Genomic DNA, 25,810 nt, shown 5'->3' on the forward strand with positions numbered 1-25,810 from the left:
AACGAATTACTTTTCGAAAATCGTGTAAATTCTACCAGCCACCATGCCTCTCACTGGACACTGTCTCTGCAAAGCCGTCACATACTCGGTCGACGTCGATGCACCCTTCGCCACCGGCTACGACCACTGCGACGATTGCCAGCGCCAGACTGGCTCAACCTACTGTATGCAAAATATTCCCTTCAAGTTTCAGTATCATTGTGCTTCTCTTTAGAACACGTTATATTATGTCGAAACTATTGCTAACTCAATCCCTGGCCAGCTCTCGTCGCCATCGTCCCCAGGGACAAGCTGACCATCAACGGCCCCATCAAGAAGTGGACCGGCAAGGCCGACTCTGGAAACAATGTCGACCGACTCTTCTGCTCCGAGTGCGGCTCTCCCATCGCCCACGAGCCTGCAGGTAACCGAGCCATTAGCGTTCTCAAAGCCGGCACTCTCGATAGCGAGATTAAGAAGCTCTTGAAGCCTGTTAGTTTTACCCATCCTCATACCTCAAAACTCGTGTGTAATAACCCATCACAAATAGGACACCGAAATCTGGACTGCCAGCAAATTGCCTTTCTGCCAGGAGAATCTGCCCAAATCTTTCAAGTTCATGCCAGAGTAAACCAGTGAAGGGAAAAGTAAAATAAAAATAATGTAATTATAAACGAATACTGGTTCATAGGCATAAAAATCAAAATTTTGGCGAATTGGTTCTGCTATACACAGTGTTGGGGACTCATTTTCTCTATGCTGTATCACATACAGACGTATGTCATGAAATTGAAGGTGCATAACTCATAATTGATTACTAGAACGCCTTTTAAGGCGCTATGATACAATTGAATCCCATCCCATTTGCCAGTCAACGCCTATACCACATATCCCAACACTTCCATGGTGCTCACCCCGTCACAACAAGCCCATGATAATAGCGCCAGCAATCGCAACAGCTAAACCAGACTTCCCAAATGAGGAAGAGGAGGCGGCGTCAGATGTTTCGGATGAAGGAAACATCCCCGGAAGCCCCCCCGGAAGCAGCCAGTCGCTAGTTGTAGCAAGTGGCTCCATGCTATCGGCAGATGTGAATGTGTTAGTTGGGAAAATGGGAATGATTGGAACTGTTGGGGTAGATGAATCTGAAGCTACAGTGGTGACATTTTGCCTCTTGAAATCTTCAATGCAAGTCTTCTGAGGCCCTACAGCCCCTGCAGTGGGAGTAGCTGTTTGGTTGAGCACCCCAGGCCCCTGTGTTGCGACTGCGGTTTGGTTCAAGCCCTTGAATGTTTCAATGGGAAGCTGGTTGGAGCCATCATCGCTGATAGGCGTGGTGGGTGTAGGAATAACTGTCCCTGCTTGGACCGGTGTAGACAAGCTTGAGGCGGTAGCAGCAATTGGAGTTTCAGTGCACAAAGCTTTTGATGCCGCATCCAGTATTTTGCTCCAGTAAACACTGTCTTCGTTATGAAAGCCATGGTCCAAGAGGCACTTCTGGCACTCGACCCACGCAGAGAAAGTGGTTCCGCTGCACTGACATTCATCGTGGGCCTTGGTGTAATCGGGCTCACTTGCTACAAAGTGACATGTGTTGTCTCTGAAGATGACTTCAACACATGGAAGAAAATAGCCTTTTTCTGGCTCTGGCGACACATTGTCCACCAGGCAGACATCTGACTGGCCGGAGTTGCCAAGTTCGTTTTCTGTGCAAACCACAGTGGAGGATGCAGAGACGGTGGAAAGCAGAGCTGCAGCTGCGGCAGCAAGCATGGTGGCGGCGTGATATTTCATGGTGAATATTTTTGACGATAGAAGCTGCGAGTTTATGATGGATGATGATGCTTTGGCTTTGTGACGTCCAAAAAAGGCAGATAGAAAAGAAATTCTGTATATAAACAAAAGAGTACGGGCGAGCAATACTTGGATGGATAAACTTGAGAGAGTTGAAGGTGATTAAGTTGGAGGCCCGAGCAGAGAAAAGACCTGAGTAAGTCTGCGTGTCTCTTTCCTGCTGTGTAATGGCTCTTGTCGCTAAGTGACTGTTCCTCCCTATTTGCGGCCAACATAGAAGTCTGGAAACTCCGCTTTGGGATATTGCAAAAGAGAGTAAATTGCATTGTCGGAAGTAACAATCTACAGAGAAGAGGTTGCGGCAAATAGTTCAAGGCTTAGGCTACGCAAGATGCTGGTAGTCATGAGCTTGTTGGTGGTCAAATACAATGTTGCCGTTAGTATAATACATCTATATAGGTAGGTAGATAAAACATTAAGAAACAGTCATATATCCGTTGCGCCGTATTTTGGCTCGTCAAATGCTGAATAAGTAACAATAGGAAAAAAAAAAATAGAGAACCAACCCCCTTCTCATTCCGTCATTACAACACACCCAAGAGAAGAAGGAGAGTTCCGGTAATACCGCCCATAATTATCAAGCTGTTGCTCGAAACAGCCGAAGAAGCTGCATTCTTACTTGGAGCTTCGGGCTCTTGCTTCTGTACGGAGTTGGTCTCCGAGGCTGCAGAGGTGAAGCAGCTTGCTGTGCCGCATTTGTACCCGCTGGGACAACATCCAGCCACGGATCCTGCGTCCTTTCCGCAGAGAAACCAGCCGCTTGCACACTTATCCGATGCCGCCGCGGTGGGCACGTCGCCTGCAGGGACAACCACGGTGACGCCATGGGAGATGATGGTTGAAGATGGCGCTGGGCAGGATAATGTCTGGCAATCGCGATCGGTTCGGCAGCATCCGCCTCCATGAGTGGCCAGGCAACCGTAAAAGCCAGTTGGACAGCCGGTTTGAGTTTCGCCTGACTGAGTCGTAGTCATTGGCGCAGAGGAGGTTGAACTGGAGGCAGAAGACGAGGTAGAAGTAGCATCCGTTGGTCTATATGGCGGCGCTCCCGTTGCGGTCTCGGTTCCAGGGCCTGTGGCTGTTATTGTTAACGTTTGCGTGACCGGAGGAGGGACTGATGTTTCGGTGACGACGAGCGTCACTGTCACGGCTGATGGATTACCTGTAGCGGCGGTTGAACGAGTCTGGGGCGTGGTTTGAGGCGGTGGTGCCGTCGACGATGGAATGCCAGTTGCTGAAGCACTGGGGACGCCTGTGCGGGTTCCTTTCATTAGCCTTGACACCATGACGGACAGACACCGGTGGGATTTCTTCTTCACTCACATCCAACGCCTTGGCAGACATATCCAGGAATACAACAGCCGCCACCAAGCTCGGACGGGCAGCTCACAGCATCCGAAGGACAGGCGCCAACTCCTCCTCCGCAGGTAGCTCCATCGGGGCAGCAGGCAATTTGCTCAGAGTCGGAATCAGATACATTTGTGCAGTATGTTCCATCCGCGCAGCATTTATCTGGCGAGCCAATGCTTGAGCAGCTCTCCATTCCCGAGGGACATGCCGCTCGGTTCTGGAGAATCACCAAGACATCTGCGGCGCGTTTCAGCAAATCCTCTTCTGATTCCTGAAAGTGATATGAGAAGGCGGGGTGGTATCGCTTTGTGGAATTGCTGGAGCTGGCATCTTTGTCCTCCTGGTCATCGAGCCAAAGGTTCGTTGCGACGGTCGTCTCGAATGGGTTCAGTGCCGGCAGCGGTTCAAAAGCTAGGTGGTCGGGAAATAGCTTCTCGTTCGCATCTGGAAGCTGTTTCTTGATCGCAGTGGCTAGTGGTTGATTTGCTACCACTTCTGCGACCAAGGCGAGAAAGGCCGTTGGTAAGACAAGCATCCTGGGAATGGATGTCATGGTGGGAGCGGTCAACGCCTGTGGTTGTCTCGGCGAGATGAGGCCTCAATTGAAGAATGCAGATGGAGAGGCGAAATGTTGAAACTAAAAGAAGCAAATGCGCACGGAAGAGACCGATCTTTCTCAGCTACTACTCGAAAGAAACTAACGAGCGATCCATGCAAAACCAACCAGCCCTGGCTCACCTCCAGCTGGTGATGCTGGCGCCAATGCATCAATACAAACAAGCGGGTGGCTGGGGTAACCAGCTTAGCCCGCGCTTTAGTGGGCCGCTGCAGCTAAGCCGTTACAAAGGACGGAACAGCTTTGCTTGGCCTAGAGGAGAGGTGACTGTAATTTCCTGAGGAGACAAGATGAATAAAAAATGAAAAATCACATTTAGCTTTAATAAAAATGTACTTGTATACACGTTGTTATCAGCCTGATGATTTGGTTTTTTTAAGAGTGTAGAAGTGTCTAGTGTAGCCTCTTCGATGGCTACCACCAGCCAAAATGGATCAGGTAGCTGACTTCGGGTTAAAAACTATGGCCTCCATGTAGGTATACATATATATACATCGTTATCTTACAGCTCGCCGAAATTTCTATATACATGTCATACTCTCATACTGTCATTATGCTGGCTCTATATAATATCCTTTTCAAAACATGGTTTCTTTCTCATCTTTCCCGGTTTCCAGTTCGGGATGCGATGACGTCTCTTCCCGAGCTTTCGTGGGCGTTGACGCTGTAACAAACGGCGTCCTCACAAAGGAATGGCATAACAAGCCAGCAGCAACACTGACGTTCAGGCTGTCCACGCTGCTGTTGCGCACGAAATATGGCACTGACAACTCATAGTCAGCTGCTACCTTGATTGGTTTAGACAGGCCATGTCCTTCGTTCCCCAACACCAATATGCAAGGATGGCTGGCCAGTGGCCGTTCTGCCTCAACGTTGGCCGTGGAGATGAATTTGTCGTGTCTTTGCATGAGTTTGGGGTCAGGCGGCGCGACGGCGGCGTATGTCTTCCACCCTGCTTTTTTCGATTCCTCTATAAAGCTCACAGGTGAATCCACGCTGAATATCGTAATCTCTTCCACGGCACCAGCCGCGGATTTGAGCACAACCGGAGTCAAGGTGGACGAGCTGCGATTTGTGATGCCCACAGCGTCGACACCAAGATAACTCGCTGTTCGCAGAATGCCTCCTAGGTTGCCCGGATCCAGAATCTCATTGAGTAAAAGAACAAAGGGCTTTGGCGCATTGTCGTTCTTTCGAGGTATAAACGTATCTTGCCCGTTGATCGCTTCCTCTTCCTTTGATTGGTAGTCTAGTTCGACATGAAATCCTAGCTTTCCCGGCGTTTCTTCGAGTTTGCTTAATGACTTTACCGGTAATCGAGGTAGCGGCGACGTCTCTAGAACGAAGCCGTTGTGCGGCCGGCCCATGCTCATCTTGTCCATTAATCTCTGATCTTCGTTTGGGATAATCGTGACTGGGACGCCCCGCCTCTCCGCTAATCGAGTTATGATCGCATTGTCCTTCGAGTCTTTTCGATTTTCGCCTCCATATATGAAAAGCTTGTATAGTTTTCGTCTTCCTTGCTCCAGTGCGGCTTTCACGACCGATTTGCCGTAAAGAAATTGTGAAGCGGCGGTTGTGTACTTGATGTTCATTGACATCATCTGGTTCCTCCTCTCCCGAGGCGACGGTGATTCTACCTCTCCTTGAAAGTCACCGGTGCGATCAACTTGGCTCCGAACAGATGGTCGTGGCCGCTCCGAACGCTCTGTAATAGGCCGAGAGGATTCTGTTCTGCGCCGGGGGCTGCTTTCCAGCCTTTGGAAGGGTAGCGGACGCACTGGCTCTTGAACAAGAGCAGCAGCCTGGTCTTTCAGCGCCCCATGCTTAAGTTGGTAAACCAGGCTCTTCTTCCCGTATTCGAAGTCAGGATTGAGGAAGCGCTTGCGCCTCGTCTGTTTACCGGACTCCTCCTCTTCTTCCTCGAATGCTTTCCGATCAAGCTTCTTGCGTAGCTTTTGCTGTTGCCGAGGGGATGCTGCACCTTCGAGCGCCTTTCTAGTTAGCCTGCCGCTTCTACCATTGAGTGAGGAGTCTCGATCTCTAGGCCGGTCTCCGAATTGGACTCTCTCGGATCGTCGTACTCCGCGGTGGATGGCAGAGAGGCTTGCGGGCCGACTTGTTTGTAAGACATAAGCACTGGGCTTGTGCATGCAAATGAATAATTGGCGGGATAGCCCCTTAGGTCTTAACGGCCCAAGAGACAGCATTTTTGGGATATAAGAAATATTATTGAGCGGTGGTGGCTGTATTGCAGCATACTTGGAGCTAACTGAAACACTTAATTGAGCTCTTGGGTTGACGTATTTTTTTTTTCTGCCACACATAATGGGGAACGATTGCAGGGGTTCCTAGAAGGCGGTGAGCTTTGATAAGCAGCGAGCTGCCTTCACTAAGCCCGTTTCAGCGAATGACCAGCGCGTTGTGGCTTCGGCCCGCGTCTAAATGCCTTCTAGGATCCAGTACGATTCAAATCATGCAGTTTGCGATCACATGAACATTTTACCATTGTTTGCTCAGTGGCGCCCGTTCTGTATATATTGGCTTTGTATTGATGCAAATCGATAGCGCTGGGCGCTTGATCTCACGAGGTTCGGCTCCTCCACTTTATTCTGCTCTGTTCATCTTGCCTGCGGCCGCTCGCATCCATGCCTGTCGCCCAAAACATAGCAGAATAGCTTCTGCTAACCGGAAACCCTAGATGAACGAGACAAGTGTCCTCCAAAACCTGTTTGAAACGCGCGACGAGAATACCCAGAATGATGTGCCCGCGCCAGACCTTTCGATCCACGACATGAGCGACCTGGGCGATCTTGCGCTGCTGAAGGCGGCGCTAGATGAAGAGGAAGAAATGGCCGTTGATGAGGTCGAGGCAGGCGAGTCGCCCTTGAACGAAAGCTACGAGTCGACACCCGATATTATAGCTCGAACTGGCTCCGATACGTATACGCCAGGTAGCGTAATACTACATGTTGCGCCGGCAACGCAAATAGAAGTTGCGCTTCCAGAAGTCTCTGCCGAGAGACGGGCTGAGTACTCGGCAGTATATAGCAGAGTCGTCGAACGGATTGCGGCCTTTCGCGATCTTGGTGACGACGTCATTGAGTACGACGCTGAATTCACAGACGGAAGAATTGATTCGGTACGTTTATTCAGCAGATTTGTCTATTCCTACGTGAGCGGCGTCGCTCTCGAATTCCCCATAGTGACAATCCCCAAAATTGAGATGCTCCCCTGCTCGCGACCCACACTTCATAATGGCTGCTACGAATAATCGCTACTTTCTCACCTGCGCTTCTCTTGGTCGATGCTAAGCACTATCAACATTTCTTTCTCTCTCTTACATTGCAATTCCCTTTAACTCTTCATCCGCTGCCTTAAATGGGTCAGACCCACAGCATATAACGCTACCCGCCAACCGCGCCATATGTTTTTCTTATCTTCTACAATCTTTATTTTCGTATTTACAGTGTATTTATATTAACACAATTGAAGTTCGACATTTCCGGCCTTCTTGAACAAGTAAACGGCGAAGCGACTTTACGGCGATTTCAAGGATATCCTGAGATGACCGTCACTAGTAATAAGCGAAAATACGTCGCCAATGAGGAATGGGATTCTGAATTGGATGATGCTGCCTTTGATGCCAAAGCTGTAGAAGAGGAAATCGATGATGGACTTTCCGATAATGAGCCCACATTGCGTCCCAGTCGCATGCTGCGCTCACGGGAAGCGAGTAGTCGGCCAAGCTATGCTGGCGGCTCGATTAATTCAGAGGGCGAGGATGAGGACGGGTTAAGCGAAGCTAATCAGCCATCGCGCCGCCTCCGAAAGCGGAAATCAACTCAGCTGAAGCTGACCAACATGTCTCTCAACTCAAGCATACTTGATCAGGACCAAGACGAATTGGCACTTGAATCTCGCCAAACCTCAGAGGAATCGGATAGCTTCATGCCTATTGTATCCGACCTCGCAATTAAAAAGGGCCGTCCTAATCGATCTGCACAGCGTTCTCGTCGGATTAAGATGCAAAATGAGAGAAAGAGAAGATTACTTCGCAAAGTATCGGATGATTCTGACATTGAATTTGAGCAGCCTCGACGGTCTGCAAGAGCCAACAGAAATCAGACGAGCATGCAAGACGACGCTTTCATGGACGACGACTCGTTTTATGTGATTGATGACAAAGCAGCCGCTACGCCAAAGATTATCTCTGTTAGAGAAGTTTTCCAACCAATATCTCCAGACTCTGATTTCGGTTCTGCGCATATGCAGGTTTGCCATACATGTGGAGGCTCGAAGCAGCGGGGCCAGCTGCTGTATTGCCAAGGATGCTCCTTGACGTACCACAAGAATTGCATTGGATACCGGAGCAACCGTGACCATATGGCCACCAAAATTGGAGAAGATGACTTTGTGCTGCAATGCAGGTTCTGCCTTAATACTCACTTGAAGAAAGATCGCAGTGCGCCCAGACACAGCGCGTGCCAGAGCTGTAAAAAAGATGGTCGAGCCTGCCCGCCATTTTCACAAAAGAAGACGGCTCGGCAAGAAGAAAAACTTCGTGAAGAGAACGGTGGTGTCGACCCAGTTACCCCCATCTCTCCCGAGCTTATTAATAATTCTGGCAACGTTCTTTTTCGGTGTACTACTTGTCACCGGGGCTGGCATCAAGAGCATCTGCCCTCCACTGGGGATGATGCTGTTGGAACCGATGTTAAACCCGAGCACCTGAAGGATTATTCCGCTGATTGGCAGTGCAATGATTGTAACTCTGCCAGGAGCAAAATACACCGCCTGGTAGCATGGCGACCTTCTACTCAACGTAACCCCCTCCCAGCGTACGGAGATGTTAATGAAGATGAGAAAGAATATCTTGTCAAGTGGCAAGAGGCTTCATTTGCGCACTGCTCCTGGGTCCCTGGAGCTTGGTTATTTGGTGTTACCGCTGGCAGCATGCGGTCCTCGTTTGCAAAACGCGCAGCTGAGCAGAATCTTCTCAAGCTCAACAGTGAAGAAGCTATCCCAGACGAATTCATCACCCCTGATATCATTTTCAACGTCAAGTTGAACAACGCGGGCTCTCGAAGCAAAACAAAAGAAGAGGATCTTGCCAATATCTCCAAAGTCAAGAGTATGCTAGTCAAGTTCCACGGCCTTGGCTATGATGATGTTGTATGGGATTCCCCACCTAGTCAAGATAAGCCTCGACTTTACAGCGCCTTTGTAGAAGCTTATTGCGGATACATAGAGGGCAAACACTTTCGTAACGAGCCTTCTTCAAAAATCCGAGAACGTATCAGAGCATATAAGAACAACCCATTTAAAGAAGTGGACACGCAGCCTGTTGGCCTTAAACGAGGAAAGCTCATGGGTTACCAGATAGAAGGCCTAAACTGGCTGCTGCAGAACTTTCACCAAAGCCGAAGCATTGTCCTTGCAGATGAAATGGGATTGGGTAAGACAGTCCAGGTCGTTGGTCTTGTAACCTCTTTAATTCAAGATACACCAAGGGTAAGTGAATACTATTTACTGTATGTGCTGCAACAATTTGACTTTAATCCCTAACATGCAAAAGTGCTGGCCCTTCCTCATCGTGGTTCCGAATGCTACCTGCCCCAATTGGCGTCGAGAGTTCAAGCAATGGGCTCCAGGTATCAGAGTCGTCGCTTACTACGGAGGCAAAGAACCTCAAGATATTGCCTATACATATGAGCTGTTTCCAAACGGCACTACCGAAATGAAGGCTCAAGTTGTGATCATGTCGTATGACTCCGCGCAGGACCCGCGAACGTTATCACTTTTCAAGTCCGCCAACTGGGCGGGACTGGTTGTGGATGAAGGCCAACGACTGAAAAATGACCAAAACCTCCTCTACACTGCCCTGAGGTCCATGAAAATACCTTTCCGTCTGCTTCTGACCGGTACACCGCTGCAGAACAACAAGAGGGAGCTCTTCAATCTTCTACAGTTCATCGACGAGAAACAAAACGCAGAAAAATTAGACCAGGAATACGCAGTCCTTGACAAAGAAAGTCTTCCTAAGCTGCACGAAAAAATCCGGCCGTATTTCTTGCGCAGAACAAAGCTTGGCGTCCTAAAATTTCTCCCCCCCATGGCACAGATTATTCTACCTGTTACTATGACCGTTATTCAGGAGAAGCTCTCAAAGAGTATCATGGCAAAGAATCCCCAACTCATTCGAGCTGTGTTTGCAAATAGCAAAATGAGCGCAAAGGATCGTGGCAGCTTAAACAACATCTTGATGCAGCTACGCAAATGCTTATGCCACCCGTTTATGTATTCCGAAGCTATTGAGGAACGTCATCACGACCCAAAGGTACTACATCGCAATTTGGTAGAAGCGTCGGCCAAACTCCTGCTTTTGGAAATCATGTTGCCCAAATTAAAGGAACGGGGTCACCGTGTACTCATATTTAGCCAATTCCTGCAACAACTTGACATAATCGAAGATTTTCTTAATGGGCTTGGCTATGGATATCGTCGCCTGGATGGATCAATTTCTAGTTTGGAGAAACAGCGGCGTATTGACGCCTTCAACGAGCCAGGCTCTGAACTGTTTGCCTTTTTGTTGTCGACTAGAGCTGGCGGTGTTGGAATCAATCTTGCAACCGCGGATACTGTCATTATCATGGACCCCGATTTCAATCCCCATCAGGACATCCAGGCTCTATCTCGAGCTCACCGCATTGGGCAGAAGAACAAGGTCCTCTGCTTTCAGCTCGTGACCAAAGATTCGGTCGAGGAACGAATTATGGAAATTGGTCGCAAGAAAATGGCCTTGGATCATGCGCTAATTGAGAGTATGGATGATGAGGAACTGGAGGGTGCTGACTTGGAATCGATATTGAAGCATGGTGCCCAAGCGTTATTCGACGACGGGTATGAAAAGACAGCCATTCAGTACGATTCAGCATCTGTTGACAAGCTCTTGGATCGTTCTCAAATGGAGAAGACTGCAGCAAATGATGATAACTCTGCTGAAAGCCAGTTTAACTTTGCCCGTGTATGGGCGAATGACAAGCTTGGGTTTGAAGAGAGAGTAGATACTGGAGAAGAACAAGCACCAGAGCCTATTAGTTCTAGTGTTTGGGACCGGATTCTTGCTGAAAGAGAAGAAGAAGCTAAGCGAGAGGCAGAGGCCAATAAAGAAGTCCTGGGGCGTGGTGCAAGACGTCGAATGGTATGATGATCGACTTCCAAGTGACTGATGCACAAGTCAATGACTAACAACTGTACTTTTAGGCTGTTAACTACGGAGCTAAAGGCGCCGAGCAATATGCATTGGCTGGCGACGTGGGCGCTGAGTCTTCAGACTCATCTGAAGACTTTGACGTCACAAATGCTCCTGAAGACTCTGATGAGGATATAGACCCATCAACAAAAGGTAAGTCGAAAGAACAGGAACCCCTAAAGCAATAACGGACAGTAAAAATAACAAGACCTTTTAGCTGAGCGAGAAGCCGAAATTTTATCGATGCGACAAATCGATTCCAAAAAGAGCCGAGGCCTTGCCTCTTATCAAGAGCAGCAAGCTGACCCTAAACAAAGGCATAGCCTCCCACTTATGGGTGTACCACCAGGGGCACCAACGCCTGGGGTGCCTCCGCAAACGGGACCTCGTAAGAGAGGCAGACCCCGAAAGTCACTTGTCGACCCCTACGGCAATGTTATGACTACCAATAAAGGCCCTCAAGCCCGATCACAAACAACTGAACAGCCAATTACCCCTGCTTTAGCATATAAAACAGGCTACGGCAATGGCAATGAAGTTTTAAGCGGTGAGGCAAGACGCCAACAAACTCGCGAACACTATGAGCAGTATATCGCTTATCGCGGTCGAGCACCCCCCATTCAAGCGCAAGCGCAAGCGCAGACTGGATTCGAGTATGTCTCTCGCCTTACCTCCGAAGCGCAAGTCCGTGTAGCGTTGGATTACGTTGCACATGCCCAGGGAAATGTGTCAATGAAAGAGCGACACATTGCTGCCCTGTTTCACAGATTAGAACAAGTGCGGATACAAAGCGGCATTTCGCAGAGTTGAAATGCTCACTCACCGCCAGTAAGCATGAGAAAAGAGAGAATGATAATGACGGTAATGTTTTTTAATTGATTAAACAAGAGTGAATTACCACCATGTACATGTATAGCTTTAGCATTCAGCATCTAGACAGACCTGGGGGGTGGGCGGCCACCCATCGTTAGACGACGAGGGTGAAGAGGGCAAAGCCCGGAAATAATAAAATTAAAGAAATTGATCAAATAAAAATTGCCGGTACTATTTGCATCAGGCACAGAACAAATGCCGACGGATGGTGGTGAATTGGCTGCAGGCAGCCGAGCTCTAACTAAAGATTTGGACAGGGGTAAGATACAAACGGACGAGGCGAACAGCTTTGATGCCAGGGATTGGGCTGTTGAGATGGTAATTTCTTTTCTTTTCTTTTCCTTTCCTCTCTTTCCTCGTCACTACGACTGATTTAAAAACTGCTTTTCCCTTTGGCACTGAACACTTTGGACTCTATTCTGCACAAACTACTCAGTACCCTCTTGTTAGTCACCTCCACAGACCTCGTTTTTGTGTTATACCGCTGTTATCACTTCTTTCCAATTGCTATTTTCTATAGCCATGGATCGCTCCAATGGACTCATTTCGAGACAAGGAAGCATATCCCGCGTACCATGGCCCTCTGAGACATCGGCTTTTACATCTCATCTCCGGCAGTGCTCTGCTGAGTCTGCTTCGGAAAGACATCTTGGATTTGACTGCACCCACCCGGCTTTTAGTAGCTATATCTTCCAGATTCCTGGCCAAGATGACAGAGATGCTATCAGACAGCAGCAAATGATGTATCCTATCCAGCATCAGATGAATCACACAACGCCGGGCACCACAGCTGCAACTGCATCTCGAGGCCTCGCCTCGAGCAACTGGCGCACTATTGGCCAAGACGGAAGAAGCTTCACACGAGTCCTTCCTCAGGCTCAGCTAGGCACAAACTTGGCTCAGGCGGCAATGGGACACGGCGAAGAAAGAGGCATTGCGACTGGAGCCGGCCCCGTCTCTTGGCCCAGCAGCGTGAACGATGGGTATGCGTATTACCTAAATCGTGGCGATGGACAGGTAACCAGGCTCATACCAGCCGACGTGCTGCCATCTTTAAATGAGATCCCGCCGAGAGAGCCTGAGCAGCGAGGAATGATCGTTTTGCCTTTGCCACGAGGTGCCAGGCCAAGTGGAACGGCAGATATAAATCTTGCAGTAACAGTCAAGGTGAGCGAATTTCTACTTTGCTAGACTTCTTTCCCCAAACAGAAGATGAAGCTGAGGCTCTTAGGCTCAGACATCTCCACACTACACGCCTCGACGGTCATCAGATGTCGTCCAGGTATGTCTTAATCAAGCCCTGACTCATCCTCTTCCTTCTTCAACATCACCTATCTATTTTGACCGATTTGTCATTTTGTGAGGCTCACGGAGATCATTCTTTCAGAACCAAATCGACCGCATCGTTGCCACAGGCCCTAATATGCACAAGAGGAACAAGGTTTACTGTGATATGTGGATCCATGAGGGCAGATGTGCATTCACCCAGACGGGATGCAAATTCAAGCACGAGATGCCCCTGGATGAAGAATCCCAGAGAGCCCTTGGACTTTTTCAGGGTCTGCCTGCTTGGTTCAAGAAGCAGCAAGAGGAGTCGGCTATGAGAACAGCCTTGGAGAGTTCTAGTTCTAGTTCCGAAGCCTCACCTACGACTTCGTCGTCTCGAAGCTCGGAATTTGCTTGGCAGAGTGTTGCATTGGGTAGGATCCCAGGACCGGTAGATCCTTTGGCGGCAATGTCTCAAGATAACAATAAGCTCCGTATGTTCAATGGTGAGTCTGGGTTACGATATTTTGGCATGGTACTGATCTATAGACTCTTCAGATGCCCTCCGCCCATGTCAAATGACAGACAGTCGCCCAGTTCCGTTTTCATGGGGCCCTATCGCCCGTCCGAAGGGGCCGACATCATTTAATGGCCCATGGGGAAAGGTCCCTGGAAGTCAGACATAGGGCCGTGAAGCCACATCAATCTTTGCCTTGGAGAATCATAGGGTGTTATAAAGGAGATGGGAAGATAAGAAAAGGTTAATAGAGCAACTTCGGTATTAGAAAAAAGGATTTATCAGGTAATTAGGCGAATTTGAGGAATATCACGGTAGCTATGTAGATGGGAAGAAAGACTATACACTAGATTATGCTCTTTTTTTGGTGACTAGAATTATCTAGTGTATCATATTATGAACCTTTATGTTCCAATGGAAGAGAGTATATACGTGCTAGATAGGGACTTTATGATAGACAAAAGGGGCTAAGAAGGACCAAAAAAACACTAGACATATAATAATAGTAAATGCGTGCAAAAAGAAAATTTGAATGCTCATAGCAGGGCTTGAACCTGCGACCTCCGCATTACCAACATTGGAGTCATTGAACCCGAAATATTAGTACGAAGCTCTAACCAACTGAGCTATACAAGCTATCTAATTGTAATGGCAAACGCCCCGAAAACGGGGATATCAAGCCTCAGCTTGAAGACGTATCCACTAGATGCTTGCTGACTAAGCCGGCGTACGGCTGCCTAACTGGACTACCTCTCCTGTGCAACAAGATAGGGCTTGAAGAGCCAAAATTGTCTTGATGAACAATTAATGCGGCCTTATTGCTATCTGAAGAAGAATTGAAATTAGCCTTTAATGGTGAAACAAGCAATACTTTGTCCTATTTCCGTTATGCAGTCCTAGTGGCCAAAGGCGTCCAAGTGGTGTCTATCGTTCAGGGGCAGTTATATAAAAAGCCAAGAATCTAGCAATATCCGCCAATTTCATGAAGGATCTTTTTAGAAGAGTATAGAGCGTTCTTCTATTCTCAAGTCGCTCAACAATCATGGACCTTTCACAGCTCCCAGATGTGAGCAACCTGCTTGTCACGGCAGATAATCCAGCTCGCGATGATATACCAGGCATGGACCATGAACGATGTGCTGCTCTGCACAATTACCTGCTACATTACGCCTGGCTGGCTGAGGGCCATCCATCATCTAGTCTGCGTAATAACACCAATACCTTCTTCACCGTTCACGGTGCCGCAGCTGAGCAGCTTCGTCCGCGGCTCAACATGTCGCTGGCGACTTTCCTTGACAGCGCCAAGCTGCCTCCTGCTGGCCCTGAGCGGCCGCCATTCTTCTTTTGGGCCAACGCGCTCTCCGACCCAGAATTTCTTTTCGATGAATGGCTGGCTGACATGTTCGACCAGCCAGCAGACAGCCTGGTGTGCTTGTACTTCCCCAACATTGGTCAGGGCGGTGAATCTGGCGGCGGCGTGCTCTATCACCAACGCTACCACCGTGCCGCGGTATTCATGCATATGGATGACCACGGCTTTGCGTTGCCCTTGGAGGAGCACAGAGAGCTTTGGCACCCACTCGAGACTGTGCTGTCCAACTGGATTGACCTGATTCGCCTTGGCAAGGTTACAGCGTCACCCAGGGACGAGCCGGCCCTGTTTGGCAGTGAGAAGATCGGCCCCTGGGAGTGGCGACCTTACAGTGAAGCCCAAGTTGCGTCTTGCATCCGCGCGTGGAACCGCCTGTGCGAGGCCATTGAGGCGCGGATGCCATCGCAGCCTCCTTCAGCGGTAGATCTGGGGCCTCTGCTCGCACCCGCCGTCCTAGATGAAGCCTCAGTGCCGCAAAATTGCTTTTCACGCTCCTTTCTCACCGCTGCTCGTCGGCCTCTGTTTGATTTCATTGCTCCCGGCCTTACTCTCCCCCCCGCAGACACGTCTGCTTTCGCCGCGGTGCAACCCTTCACGAAATTATCTCGTGGCTGTCACACCATACCTTCTGTTTGTATCTTCCCCGCCGCTAGCGGTGAAGAGGTTGATTTGACGGGATCGTCATATCCGTTTTCTATCGGCATTGATGACTCAGTGCCGTCCCGGGTCGTTGCCGGTGTGTACAGCGAACCAGTTGATAGGAATAACTACGACTATGCCGAGGAAGGATTTCGGCTATTACTTCCGTATGGCTTCAGGGGTGACTGGGATGCTAGTCTAGGCGCGCGGAAAAGCGATGGATCAACTATCGAAAGGAATAACGGCACAGAGCTTTTTCAGCACGGATACAAACCTTTTGGCGGCGACTACTACCGGGCTCAACGGCTGGAACGTTTGTTTGACTGTTGGTGCAAGCTTGTTGAAGAAGGTGTCTGGTCGGTTGGTCCACAAGGAATAAAGGGCACCATTGACACTTTTAAGGAGGCTGACACAGAGCGGTGGAAGGACTACCTCATCCCGCCCACCTGGTGATACGCCGCCAGCTTTACATCCCCTTATTTGGGGCCTAGAGCTATTGGCTTCGGCGTATTCCGACCCGTGAACAAACTTCACTCCTATTCTGGGAGGATGAAAGAAGTATGTAAGGGCCTGCAAGGCTGGACCTTGTATTAACGCCACAATGGTTGTACAACAAGCTTAGCCATCTTCTTTCGCAGTCAGTGAGTTATATGTAATGTGCTAAATTTAGCTTTTTGGGTAATTAATAGTCATCTAGTGAGTGTTTATCACTCATCTATAGTGTTTTCTTGAAAAACTACGTATTGAAAGCTTTGAGCAGGCAGCGGTGCATGAGGCTAATTTCGGACGAGCTTATTCTTCTGTGAAGGATTATAACTGCTAAACATAGCATCCCTTAGCCGCATTGTTTTCGGAAGCAATAATACAGTAATTAGAGTTCTTTATTCGAGTCTGACACCTTCTAAGCCTCTGGAAACCTCTCACATCGTTCACCCAAGCATTTGTTCTTAATCTAGAGGGAGTAATTCTTCAGAAGAACATCTCAAATTCAGAGTGCCTATTTACGTGTTAGAGTAGATAAATTTGTAAAGGAAAAGACGGACCATGAGATTGGTTGATTGCAGAACGCATGAGCTTGCGGAATTTAAAGGAAGGTAAATCTCCGCCCTATGTAACCCTATCTCGCACCTGGGAAGATGTAGAATTGACGTTCCAAGAGAAAAGTATTGCTGGCGGACAAGCCGCTGAGAGGAAAAGGGATTTGCTAAAACCCGCGAGATACGTGCTATTGCCTTGCGACAAGGATATACTAGGGCTTAGGTTAGCACTTGTTGTATTGATAAGGCAAGCGGCGCTGAGCTAAGTGAGGCGATCAATCCGATGTTCATGTGGGGTCGCTGGTGTACGAGAGGCTGGACACTGCAAGAGCTGATCGTATCCGTTGTGTAATTCTATGATCAGGATTGGAGTTTCATTTTCTCTAAACGTGATATCGAAGGAGAACTGCCGCGTATAACATCAATCAATGATAATATTCTGATAGGAGAAACGTCATTAGAAAGCGTTCTGGTCTTGAAGAAGACGTCGTGGGCGTCATCTTGGCAAACCACCCATACTGAAGATAGAGCCTACTCACTTCTCGGTATTTTTGACGTCAACATGCCTCTTCTCTACGGAGAAAAGAAAAAGCATTTTGAGACTGCAAAAGAAGATTCTGAAAGCTTCGACAGACCTTTCTATATTCGCCTGAGTATCTGACGAGAGCGTAGACACTCGCACTTCGCCAAATCCTTGCAAAAATTGGCTACCCAGCTGCGGCACCTTTACCAAGTCTAAGCCATCATCAACCGATGATATGTCTATTAGAGACCAGGTTACTCAGGCCCAAATGAATGGCGAAGTTTAGTTGAACACACAATTGAGGTAGTTACAGAGGATTCAGAATCTGAAAATTGGTCTTTCACGTGCCCGACGTCAGTACATCTGCCTGAGCTTCACAGAGAAGAAAGTAAGACAATAGCAGCTCTCAAGTGATGTGGTATTGATAAAACAAATATTATTGTAGGTGAGAATTGTATGTTGATGTTTTGTAGGAAATACATCATAACACTAGGTGGCTATTTATTGTCACCCTAAGCCTATCCGAATTCAACAGAATAAAAAGCCTTGAAGTCATTTTGCTGATAACTTCGGCCTTCTTTCCCAAAATACTATCGATATTAGTCACTGGTACTCAATTTTGATCTATGAAAACAGGTAGTCTGTCCGCCAAAACAGTATGCTGTGGAAGAGAGGGAGACTATACATTATCTGTTCTAGCGACACTACTTCCAGGGTAACGATAGATTGCAACCCAGACCAGACAAAACAAGTATGTCCGACCTGTTTGCCCACGTACAACGCCTTTTCAGCCGCAGCTAGTAAGTGCACACCCCTCCACACCAACTTCAGCTTGGGTATCACAGGATATGGCCCCCAACCGCGCATCCTCCGCATATCCTTGACATTCCAATAGAACATGTGCTTGCAGCATAGGTCTAGTATGCAGGGATGTTCATTTTGTTTCGGGTAAACCCGTGTATAAATAAGTAGGACCTAAGATTCGTTTTATCTCCCAAATCTCTCTATCTTGTTGGAACACTTTTTACTCCAATGTTTAGTTTTACAGTCAGTGGAACTCAATTTTATGCCCACAACCGCGATAGTTATCGACTACCATTATGGCGCAGGTACTGAATGGTACGCTGCAAGGAGACGATCTACTAGCTGCGACTTACAGGCAAGGTACATTAGAGTGGAATCTCAAAAATGAAAGCTTGCCATTGCCAACTGTGCGCGTACAGCGACAGGATGCGCACTATCATGTTCGTGCTTTATGGCATAAAGCAATGGGCGCTGTTTCGCCCAATAAAAAAAAGCTGCAAATAGGGTCGCAATTCCGCTACAGTAAGCTTGAAAAGGGGGAAATTCGAATCTTAAGCATACACCCAGGGAAAGACGAAGATCCTTTGAGAGCTACCCTTTTCAAACGCAAATTAGAAGATGTTCGTGGCGGATATGAGGCTCTGTCTTACACGTGGGGAAACCCCAAAGAGAAGCCCTTAGACAAAATAATGATCCGCGACCTAGACGCAGAGCTACCTCAGACAGTAAATATGAAAACGGTGGTTCAAACTGCGGTCGTTAAATCCGTCGGAGGGGCCCCTTTCAGCATCCGAAATAATCTGTATCGAGCACTTATGAGGCTGCGGAAAATGACTGATAGCCATGTCAATATCTGGGTAGACGCAATATGCATTGACCAATCGGACTCGGGTCATAGAGAAAAAGAACAGCAATTGGCCATGATGGCCCAAATCTACAACTATGCATCTCATGTCTGCATCTGGTTGGGCGACGGCCTCGAGCATGCCGAAGGTGCCTTTAGCCTCGTTCGAGACATCATGAACTTCAAAAAATTCGATACCAAAGTCCAAAGCTCTGACACAAAGGAAAATTGGATTCAACTTATTGAGATCATGAAGGCCGCTTGGTTTAGTCGCCGATGGATCATCCAAGAAGTCGCTCTTTCGAAGAGCGCATCGTTACATTGCGCCAACCAAGTTGTCCATTGGGACGATTTTGCCGATGCCGTATCGCTTTTGCTAGAAAAGATTCATGTTTTGAGAGCTAAATTTGACGAGGAAATATTTGAAGATGTTGAGACAACAAGCGCTTCGATTCTCATTCAATGTCTCGACAATATTTGCCACAAGTCCTTCACGGGAGACGTGTTAGCCAAACTTTTAGATCTCGAAACTTTGGTCTCAACCCTTCTTGGTTTTCAAGCGACATCGCCTCGGGATACTATTTACTCAGTTCTATCGTTGGCCAATGACCCCCCTAGCGAAGATGAGCCCTGGGCCGAAATACATTCTGAGCAACTCGAGAGTAATTGGAGAAACGATCACGATGTACCATTAAGCAAGGATGATTTACGGGAATTAAAAAGAAAAATTGCGTTGCTTCCAAATTATACAATTAGTACACGAGACGTTTTCATTGCATTTGTTACTCGTTCAATATATAAATCGAAAAGTCTTGATATCATCTGCCGGCACTGGGCACCTAATGTCACTGATGACAAGTTCTCGGAGAAAGTACCCATGCCTTCTTGGATCTCGAACATATACAAAGCGCCCTTTGGTGGGCCTGATTCCTCGAAAGGGCGACAGAACGGCCAAAATTTTGTCGCCTATCTTCCTCATGACCGACGGAAGCGATACAGGGCTTGCGGATCCTACTCGGCTGAATTTTCTATGGCTTTAGATCCATTTCTTTTATCCACCGACGGCCCGTCTCTAAGAAAGAGTATGAACAGGAATAGAGCTCATAGCCTTCGCGCGCAATTTTCTTTACAACCTCTTTCTTCACCCCACCCCACCACGGTACTATCTCCAGTGGAGAACCGCTCAAGTAAGTATCAATTACAAGTTATCCCTTTATCTGTATTAGAACTGCTGATCTAACACTAAGTATTGTCATCCTAGCATGGATTGACCGGTTTCCCAAACTACAAATAAGCGTGACAAATGGCCTGTCAACTCCGCCATCTCCAACAGTAGTAGAATCCCCTTTGTCTCAAGAAACCAATAGAATCGGTTCAACACCTGCCGTTACACTCAGCGACCCATCTGGAGAAACAACTGGCATAAGTCCGGCTATAAGACCTGAAATCCCAAGATCCAGTCGAAACAGCGTCTCTGGAAATATGAAGTCTCGCCGAAATTCTATCCGACTTGTTCCATCGGACGTCGAGAGAAAGTATCAACTCAGCGGCGTGATCAAAGTCGGTGGACTTGTGCTTGGGAAAATAAAATATCAATCAGATGTTATGCGAGGCGGCATCATCCCTGGCGAGTGGGTTACTCGGCTAGGCTGGAGAGCTGAAGAGAAAAAGAACAAAGTCCCAGATACGCTCTGGCGACTTTTGGTAGCTGACCGCGCTGCTGGAGGTGGAAAGCCGCCATCATGGTATCAACGGGCATGCTTGCATGGACTGGTTGACCCTCGTGTATCTGACAACGAGGGCAATATCCACTCTGTCACGCCGCCGAACCGCAAAATTTCGGAGATGACAACAGAATACTTTCACCGTGTTGAGACAGTAGTTTGGAACAGAAGATTGTTTGAAGCCGAGGCTGATGTAAGCCATTTATCGGATGTCCAAGTTCTTACACCAGAGACCAAACAGGCAATGATCATTTTCTGCAAAGATATTCGCTCTGGGTCAGCATCAGGGCCAAAAAGTCTCTTTGGACTGGCACCTAAAGAAGCCGAAGAAGGAGATTTGGTGTGCATTCTTTTCGGTTGTACGGTTCCTGTAATCTTGAGACCTATAGAAGACCTGGGGCTGTATAAGCTGGTTGGAGAAGCGTATGTGCATGGTGTTATGGACGGCGAAGCGATGATCAGCAGCGAAGTGGTGGATGAGATGAGAATAGATTTCCAAATATGCTAGGTAGAGATTGACCTTTTTAATGTTCAGGCTCATAATGTAATCGAAATATAGTATTTAAGCTTTCATTTATAGCATACATATATATCCCTATTTAAATTTATGAGATGATGGCTATCTTCTTAGGCTTCGTTCCCAATTGTCGACTCAGCTTCTCTCTTCCGTAGCATCGTCTACATCAAGCGACGAACCTTCCAATCCAAACTCGGCAGGATCAACATCACTGTCGTCGATTCCATCCATGACAATTTGGTAACTTCTTTTGTCTGAGCCGGTATCTTTATGAACTGACAATAAAGCACCATCAGTATACTGCGCGTGTGCAACATCGCCAGCTGGTGAAATCTTGATTCTCCGAAGTTGGAATGCAAAGACAACCGTATCTGACTTTCCTTGTGACTTTGCTACGCCTGATGCGCCCTCAAGGCCCAACTGAGGAAGTACCGTAACGGGGACTTGCGGCAACGGGGTATCGACACCTAGGCTAAGATGAAGTTCGTTTTGTTCTGCAGCTTTGATAGTTGAGGAAGCGCCTTCTGCAATCATAATACCGGTCACCATATAGAGCTTGGTGCGCCTTAGCCAGGAGTAGTTTTGGGCGATGAAATTTTGCACCTCCATTTGCTGCAGACTTTGCTTTATATATTCATCGCTCGGTATAAACCATTGTGTCTGTAAATTATTAAAAGACCACATCTCTTCGACGGCGGATGAGTTTTTTTCGCCGATTTTCCCTTGAAGGAATTGCTGAAACTTTACAAAGAGACCGAGAGCAAAGCTTTTAGAAGCTTTCAAAGCGACAGTGCTCTGGGCAGCATTGTGCAAGTATACATTTTCACCGGCAGAACCTGGTGGGACTGGTGGATTGTTAATAGGCTCCTGAACAAAGCTCGGATCCTCAACTATGCTTCCGAGCCTTATTGGCCCTTCCGGAGGAATCGTCGTTATAGGTGAAAGAAAGTATGACTTGACCCGGGCCGAAGGTAAAGCCATAGTGAGAACAAAGCTACGCCAATATATAAACAATAATAGTAGCAACTGATTTAATTATACGCACACTTGAAAAATGTTTTGGATTGCCCTTCTAATTTGTTGTTCAAAGACTTCTATAAGGCAAATCAAGCTTGATGCTACTATGGTGGGCGGCCACGCGCTCTCAATCAAATGGCCCCCACGTTTGTTTCACACGGCGATACCAGGCAACAGCGCAATCTCGAGAATGTGAGGCTGTCGATCAGGTGGAAACTCGCATAGTTGGTAATGCTGGGCCTAAGAACGTGAGGGGGATCTAAACAAGTAGTTTGGGGAAATTGATACATTCACACCATGAAATAGTCCGTCATACAGCCTTGTTTTTACTATCAATATCCAATAGTATTAGTCCACGTGCCAGATCTCCAGGGGCACCCATGCATGGCGATTCTTTTTCGGTGTGATGTTGCCTTTTAATACAGGATCTATTGGCCGCCTTCCAAGCCACACCGTCTTCTATTGCGTACGGTCACACACACATGGGGGAATAATCGCGCATCTTCTCAGGTAACTGGTAATGCTAGGAATGCTATGAAATAATCTAAAAACTTGAACATTTGTTAAACTTCCTGACTATACACTTGGAAGTCAGCCTTACCTCCAAGCCTTCGTATACAGCCACAGCATAGGTAACTATTGCTCTGATGTATAATACTGGCTCCTCCGACAACATAAACCAGCTCTATGCATCTATTGAGGAATTTGATGGCGATATTGATCGCCTGATTGATAACTGGCAAGCTCTCTATCCTTCGGTGAAACACCAGCTTGAGACAGCGGATGAGTTGAATTTGATGAATAGCTTTGCCGAAATTTTACTTGATAGCGGAAAGCTTGAATTGGCTACATCAGTGGATGAACATATCCACGAGATACTGGAATCTGATACGGAAAGCGAGTTAGATGAAGGGAACCGCCAACGTTTGTACTCTCTCATAAATGGGAGATGGGGCGGCCATGCAAACTCGCCGACAGCAATCAATTCTAGCCCGGATATTTTTCCGATTAGCTCACAGTATAGCACAACTTTCTTACGCAGTGATGAAATACCAAGGAGTTGTACACCAATAGCAAACCCATATCTCTCGCAGAATAACTCGGCTTTCTCACGCATAGATGAAATTCCAAGAAGCTGGGCGCCAAAACCAAATCCAGGGCCCGTGGTTAGACCAGATCCAGCTCCGGCATATAACAGCCAAAACAGGATAAAACCTGGACCAGGACAACTATCGCGACTAAGACACAGTCACTTAGATTATACATCTGATCCTATTAAAAAGATCGAATTATCCGAAAGGACAATAAATGAACGCTCTTTACCGCCTCGAGAGAGTCCACAACCTAGATCCACAACAATCCAAGCCGGCAGTGCGGCTCAAGAAAATACATCGATTGCCCCATTATTAGGACAGAACTATGATCCATCTTTTGGATCTAAACCGTATGCTCCACGATATGCTACTAGAAGATATAGGTTGAGAAATATTTAACATCAATATAGGCAGAGCCAGGCGGGTCTTTGGCAAACATATCTAGAGAATAGGACGCATAAGTTCATGTATGGCAAAGACGAACGATTCTTCGGCACAAACAGCATCGAGGGCCCGGCGTACGAGCCTGTTAAAATCGCAATCCTCGATTCTGATATTTCCCCACAACATCTAAGACCATTCAGAATGCGAGTTAAAGCCAGAGAGAACTTTGCTGGCGGGCAACAGAATGCTGCCGACACCGACCACGGCACGACAGTTGCTGAATTGGTGCTCAAAGCATGTCCAACATCACATGTCTATATCGGGAGAGTTACCAAGCTAAACGCAGCTGGTGAATCTACTGTTGATGTCGAAGCTGCAGCAAAGGCAATTGAATTCGCAGCTGACCCAAAGGGGTGGGGAGTGGATATTATCACCATGTCTTTCGGCTGGACGCACGTCAATAAGCGCATTAGCGACGCTCTTTCTTTTGCCAAACAACATAGAGTCCTCATGTTTGCTTCCACAACAAACTACGGGTTCGCCGAAACAAATAGCATTCTCTATCCAGGCCGCGCGCCAGAAGTAATTTGTGTGGACGCCGCAGAAGACACTGGGCAGCTGGCGGGCTTTGCCATTGAGGATATAAGCCAAGGGCGCATCGAGAGATTCTCGGCCCCAGGTCTAGGTATCATTAGTCCTGTTTCAGGTGAAGCTATGGATGGGAGCTCCTTTGCGTGCCCCAAAGCTGCAGGAATTGCGGCATTAGCAATTGAATTTACCAGGCAATTTCCTCTATGTGACAGCAAGAGTGTGCAAGAAGCAGTTCAACAGCGCGAAGGAATGGTAAAAATTTTAAGGGAAATGGCAAAACAAAATTCTTCGTCATCATCCAAATTTCTTTGTCCATGGGAGCTTTTGGGTGATGACGATGGAGTTTACGGAGGCGATGGGCAGCCTGGCAGCGAAAGATACTTTGTTGCACATCGCTTCGTCCGAATTCTAAGGAAAGAGTATGGGCCGCATATTGGAAGGGAAATATTTAATATATAAATTTGCATTGGGTGTTTTCACGAAAACCACCAATAATTGTGAATACGCGAAATATCGCGGTTCTGGAAATGACCACCATAAAATCGTATAGCTAAGGCTTCTTAATATATGAATGGAATATGTTTCATCTTGCATATAATGCTCAGATACCGCCTTCTCATGTTTTTTAAGTTAGCCTTTAGGTCAAATATTCCCCTGAATTCTTCTTACTTTATAATTTTATGGCAGTTAAATAACTAAATTTCTATTTTTATATTTGGTGTTAGTTAGAGCAGTTTCCAAGTGCGTTCCCCTGTTATTCATAAATTACCTGAATAGTAAATACGTACATTATATTTCTCTAAGAACCCCCTTTTCCTTCTTATGCCTATCAAGCTTTTCCATATATTTATCGCTAGCCCTTAGCGCTTGGAGTAAAATAACAATTGCTAACGTATCAATACTCATCGGTATCAGGACAACAATACACTTCCAACTCTCTGAAATGTCAATATATAGCCAGCTGTCAGAGTTCACGACCTTTACGACATTTGTGTTAATCGAATAATTTGCTGTTAGAAAGATCCGACGCATTTTGCCAGGAACAAGGGATTGCACTGTAAGCTCAACCTAGAACCAAACACTCAAATGTATCACAAGCTGCTTCTCTTTGCCGCTGGCTGCAAAGACGACACACGCCAGGGAACTATTTGATCCAGTTTCTGACCCCTTGTTCCCGAAGGAGTGAGGCCGTCACAAAGCTCGGGGTCATTTAACGAGGGAGAGAGAACGTATGTTGTCTCTCCATCTAATACTAGCAATCCTGGGATTTTACAAGGAGGCCAGGCAGCCGCAACTTGTAGATCAGCAACCCAGTTGAGGCACAGCCAGGTCTATAGGCTCATCACAGAGTCAATAGACAGAGAAGTGTAAAATCATATAAAGAATCACTTTGATTCGGCCCTCCTCCAGTCATACATAATTCTTGAAACCAATACCCTCAGCCAACTCGAGCTTCAGGCCCTCTGGAGACTCGGTGGTCTAAAAAGCAGCCCCGCGATAACTTGTAGTGGGGAAGCGAGGCCCCATTGCGCTAAGGCTACGGCTAAACTCTGG

General features: G+C 47.4%; 10 protein-coding genes and 1 non-coding gene across 11 annotated transcripts; 6 read left to right on the forward strand and 5 right to left on the reverse strand.

Moving 5' to 3' along the window:
- Window positions 1-43: 43 nt before the first annotated feature.
- TrAFT101_007016 (uncharacterized protein) lies at window positions 44-610 on the forward strand (the record flags this gene model as incomplete). The annotated part of the gene is made up of 3 exons (XM_024900606.1): window positions 44-164; window positions 263-471; window positions 530-610. 3 exons carry the CDS (start codon window positions 44-46, stop codon window positions 608-610), a joined length of 411 nt encoding a protein of 136 aa, XP_024758666.1.
- Window positions 611-897: 287 nt separating this feature from the next.
- Window positions 898-1,773, reverse strand: TrAFT101_007017 (uncharacterized protein; the record flags this gene model as incomplete). The annotated part of the gene is made up of 1 exon (XM_024902687.1): window positions 898-1,773. The coding sequence occupies one exon, from the start codon at window positions 1,771-1,773 to the stop codon at window positions 898-900; it is 876 nt and encodes a 291-aa protein (XP_024758667.1).
- Window positions 1,774-2,167: 394 nt separating this feature from the next.
- TrAFT101_007018 (uncharacterized protein) lies at window positions 2,168-3,862 on the reverse strand. Its single transcript, XM_024908552.2, has 3 exons — window positions 3,157-3,862; window positions 2,996-3,085; window positions 2,168-2,911 (listed from the first exon to the last, which is right to left on the reverse strand). Exons 1-3 carry the CDS (start codon window positions 3,734-3,736, stop codon window positions 2,358-2,360), a joined length of 1,224 nt encoding a protein of 407 aa, XP_024758668.2. The 5' UTR covers window positions 3,737-3,862; the 3' UTR covers window positions 2,168-2,357.
- A 280-nt stretch (window positions 3,863-4,142) lies between these two features.
- Window positions 4,143-6,040, reverse strand: TrAFT101_007019 (uncharacterized protein). Its single transcript, XM_024908553.2, has one exon. The coding sequence runs from the start codon at window positions 6,007-6,009 to the stop codon at window positions 4,378-4,380; it is 1,632 nt and encodes a 543-aa protein (XP_024758669.1). The 5' UTR covers window positions 6,010-6,040; the 3' UTR covers window positions 4,143-4,377.
- A 227-nt stretch (window positions 6,041-6,267) lies between these two features.
- TrAFT101_007020 (uncharacterized protein) lies at window positions 6,268-12,130 on the forward strand. The gene is made up of 6 exons (XM_024900592.2): window positions 6,268-6,390; window positions 6,501-6,941; window positions 7,295-9,313; window positions 9,378-11,003; window positions 11,066-11,207; window positions 11,272-12,130. Exons 2-6 carry the CDS (start codon window positions 6,501-6,503, stop codon window positions 11,862-11,864), a joined length of 4,821 nt encoding a protein of 1,606 aa, XP_024758670.2. The 5' UTR covers window positions 6,268-6,390; the 3' UTR covers window positions 11,865-12,130.
- Window positions 12,131-12,449: 319 nt separating this feature from the next.
- On the forward strand, window positions 12,450-13,842 carry TrAFT101_007021 (uncharacterized protein; the record flags this gene model as incomplete). Its single annotated transcript, XM_066127939.1, has 3 exons — window positions 12,450-13,094; window positions 13,159-13,209; window positions 13,315-13,842. The coding sequence occupies 3 exons, from the start codon at window positions 12,450-12,452 to the stop codon at window positions 13,840-13,842; spliced, it is 1,224 nt and encodes a 407-aa protein (XP_065984052.1).
- A 401-nt stretch (window positions 13,843-14,243) lies between these two features.
- Window positions 14,244-14,346, reverse strand: TrAFT101_007022. Its single transcript has one exon. It is a non-coding gene; the product is annotated as a tRNA-Ile (tRNA).
- Window positions 14,347-14,528: 182 nt separating this feature from the next.
- Window positions 14,529-16,509, forward strand: TrAFT101_007023 (uncharacterized protein). The gene has a single exon (XM_024902033.2). It carries the CDS (start codon window positions 14,753-14,755, stop codon window positions 16,172-16,174), a length of 1,422 nt encoding a protein of 473 aa, XP_024758673.1. The 5' UTR covers window positions 14,529-14,752; the 3' UTR covers window positions 16,175-16,509.
- A 1,801-nt stretch (window positions 16,510-18,310) lies between these two features.
- On the forward strand, window positions 18,311-21,259 carry TrAFT101_007024 (uncharacterized protein). Its single transcript, XM_024904216.2, has 2 exons — window positions 18,311-20,116; window positions 20,191-21,259. Exons 1-2 carry the CDS (start codon window positions 18,382-18,384, stop codon window positions 21,159-21,161), a joined length of 2,706 nt encoding a protein of 901 aa, XP_024758674.1. The 5' UTR covers window positions 18,311-18,381; the 3' UTR covers window positions 21,162-21,259.
- TrAFT101_007025 (uncharacterized protein) lies at window positions 21,170-22,216 on the reverse strand. Its single transcript, XM_024908554.2, has one exon. It carries the CDS (start codon window positions 22,149-22,151, stop codon window positions 21,306-21,308), a length of 846 nt encoding a protein of 281 aa, XP_024758675.2. The 5' UTR covers window positions 22,152-22,216; the 3' UTR covers window positions 21,170-21,305.
- Window positions 22,217-22,718: 502 nt separating this feature from the next.
- Window positions 22,719-24,910, forward strand: TrAFT101_007026 (uncharacterized protein). Its single transcript, XM_024908555.2, has 2 exons — window positions 22,719-23,631; window positions 23,692-24,910. The coding sequence occupies exons 1-2, from the start codon at window positions 22,835-22,837 to the stop codon at window positions 24,713-24,715; spliced, it is 1,821 nt and encodes a 606-aa protein (XP_024758676.2). The 5' UTR covers window positions 22,719-22,834; the 3' UTR covers window positions 24,716-24,910.
- The last annotated feature ends 900 nt before the right edge of the window (window positions 24,911-25,810 follow it).

This window comes from Trichoderma asperellum, chromosome 4, assembly GCF_020647865.1.
Source record: "Trichoderma asperellum chromosome 4, complete sequence".
NCBI lineage: Eukaryota > Fungi > Ascomycota > Sordariomycetes > Hypocreales > Hypocreaceae > Trichoderma > Trichoderma asperellum.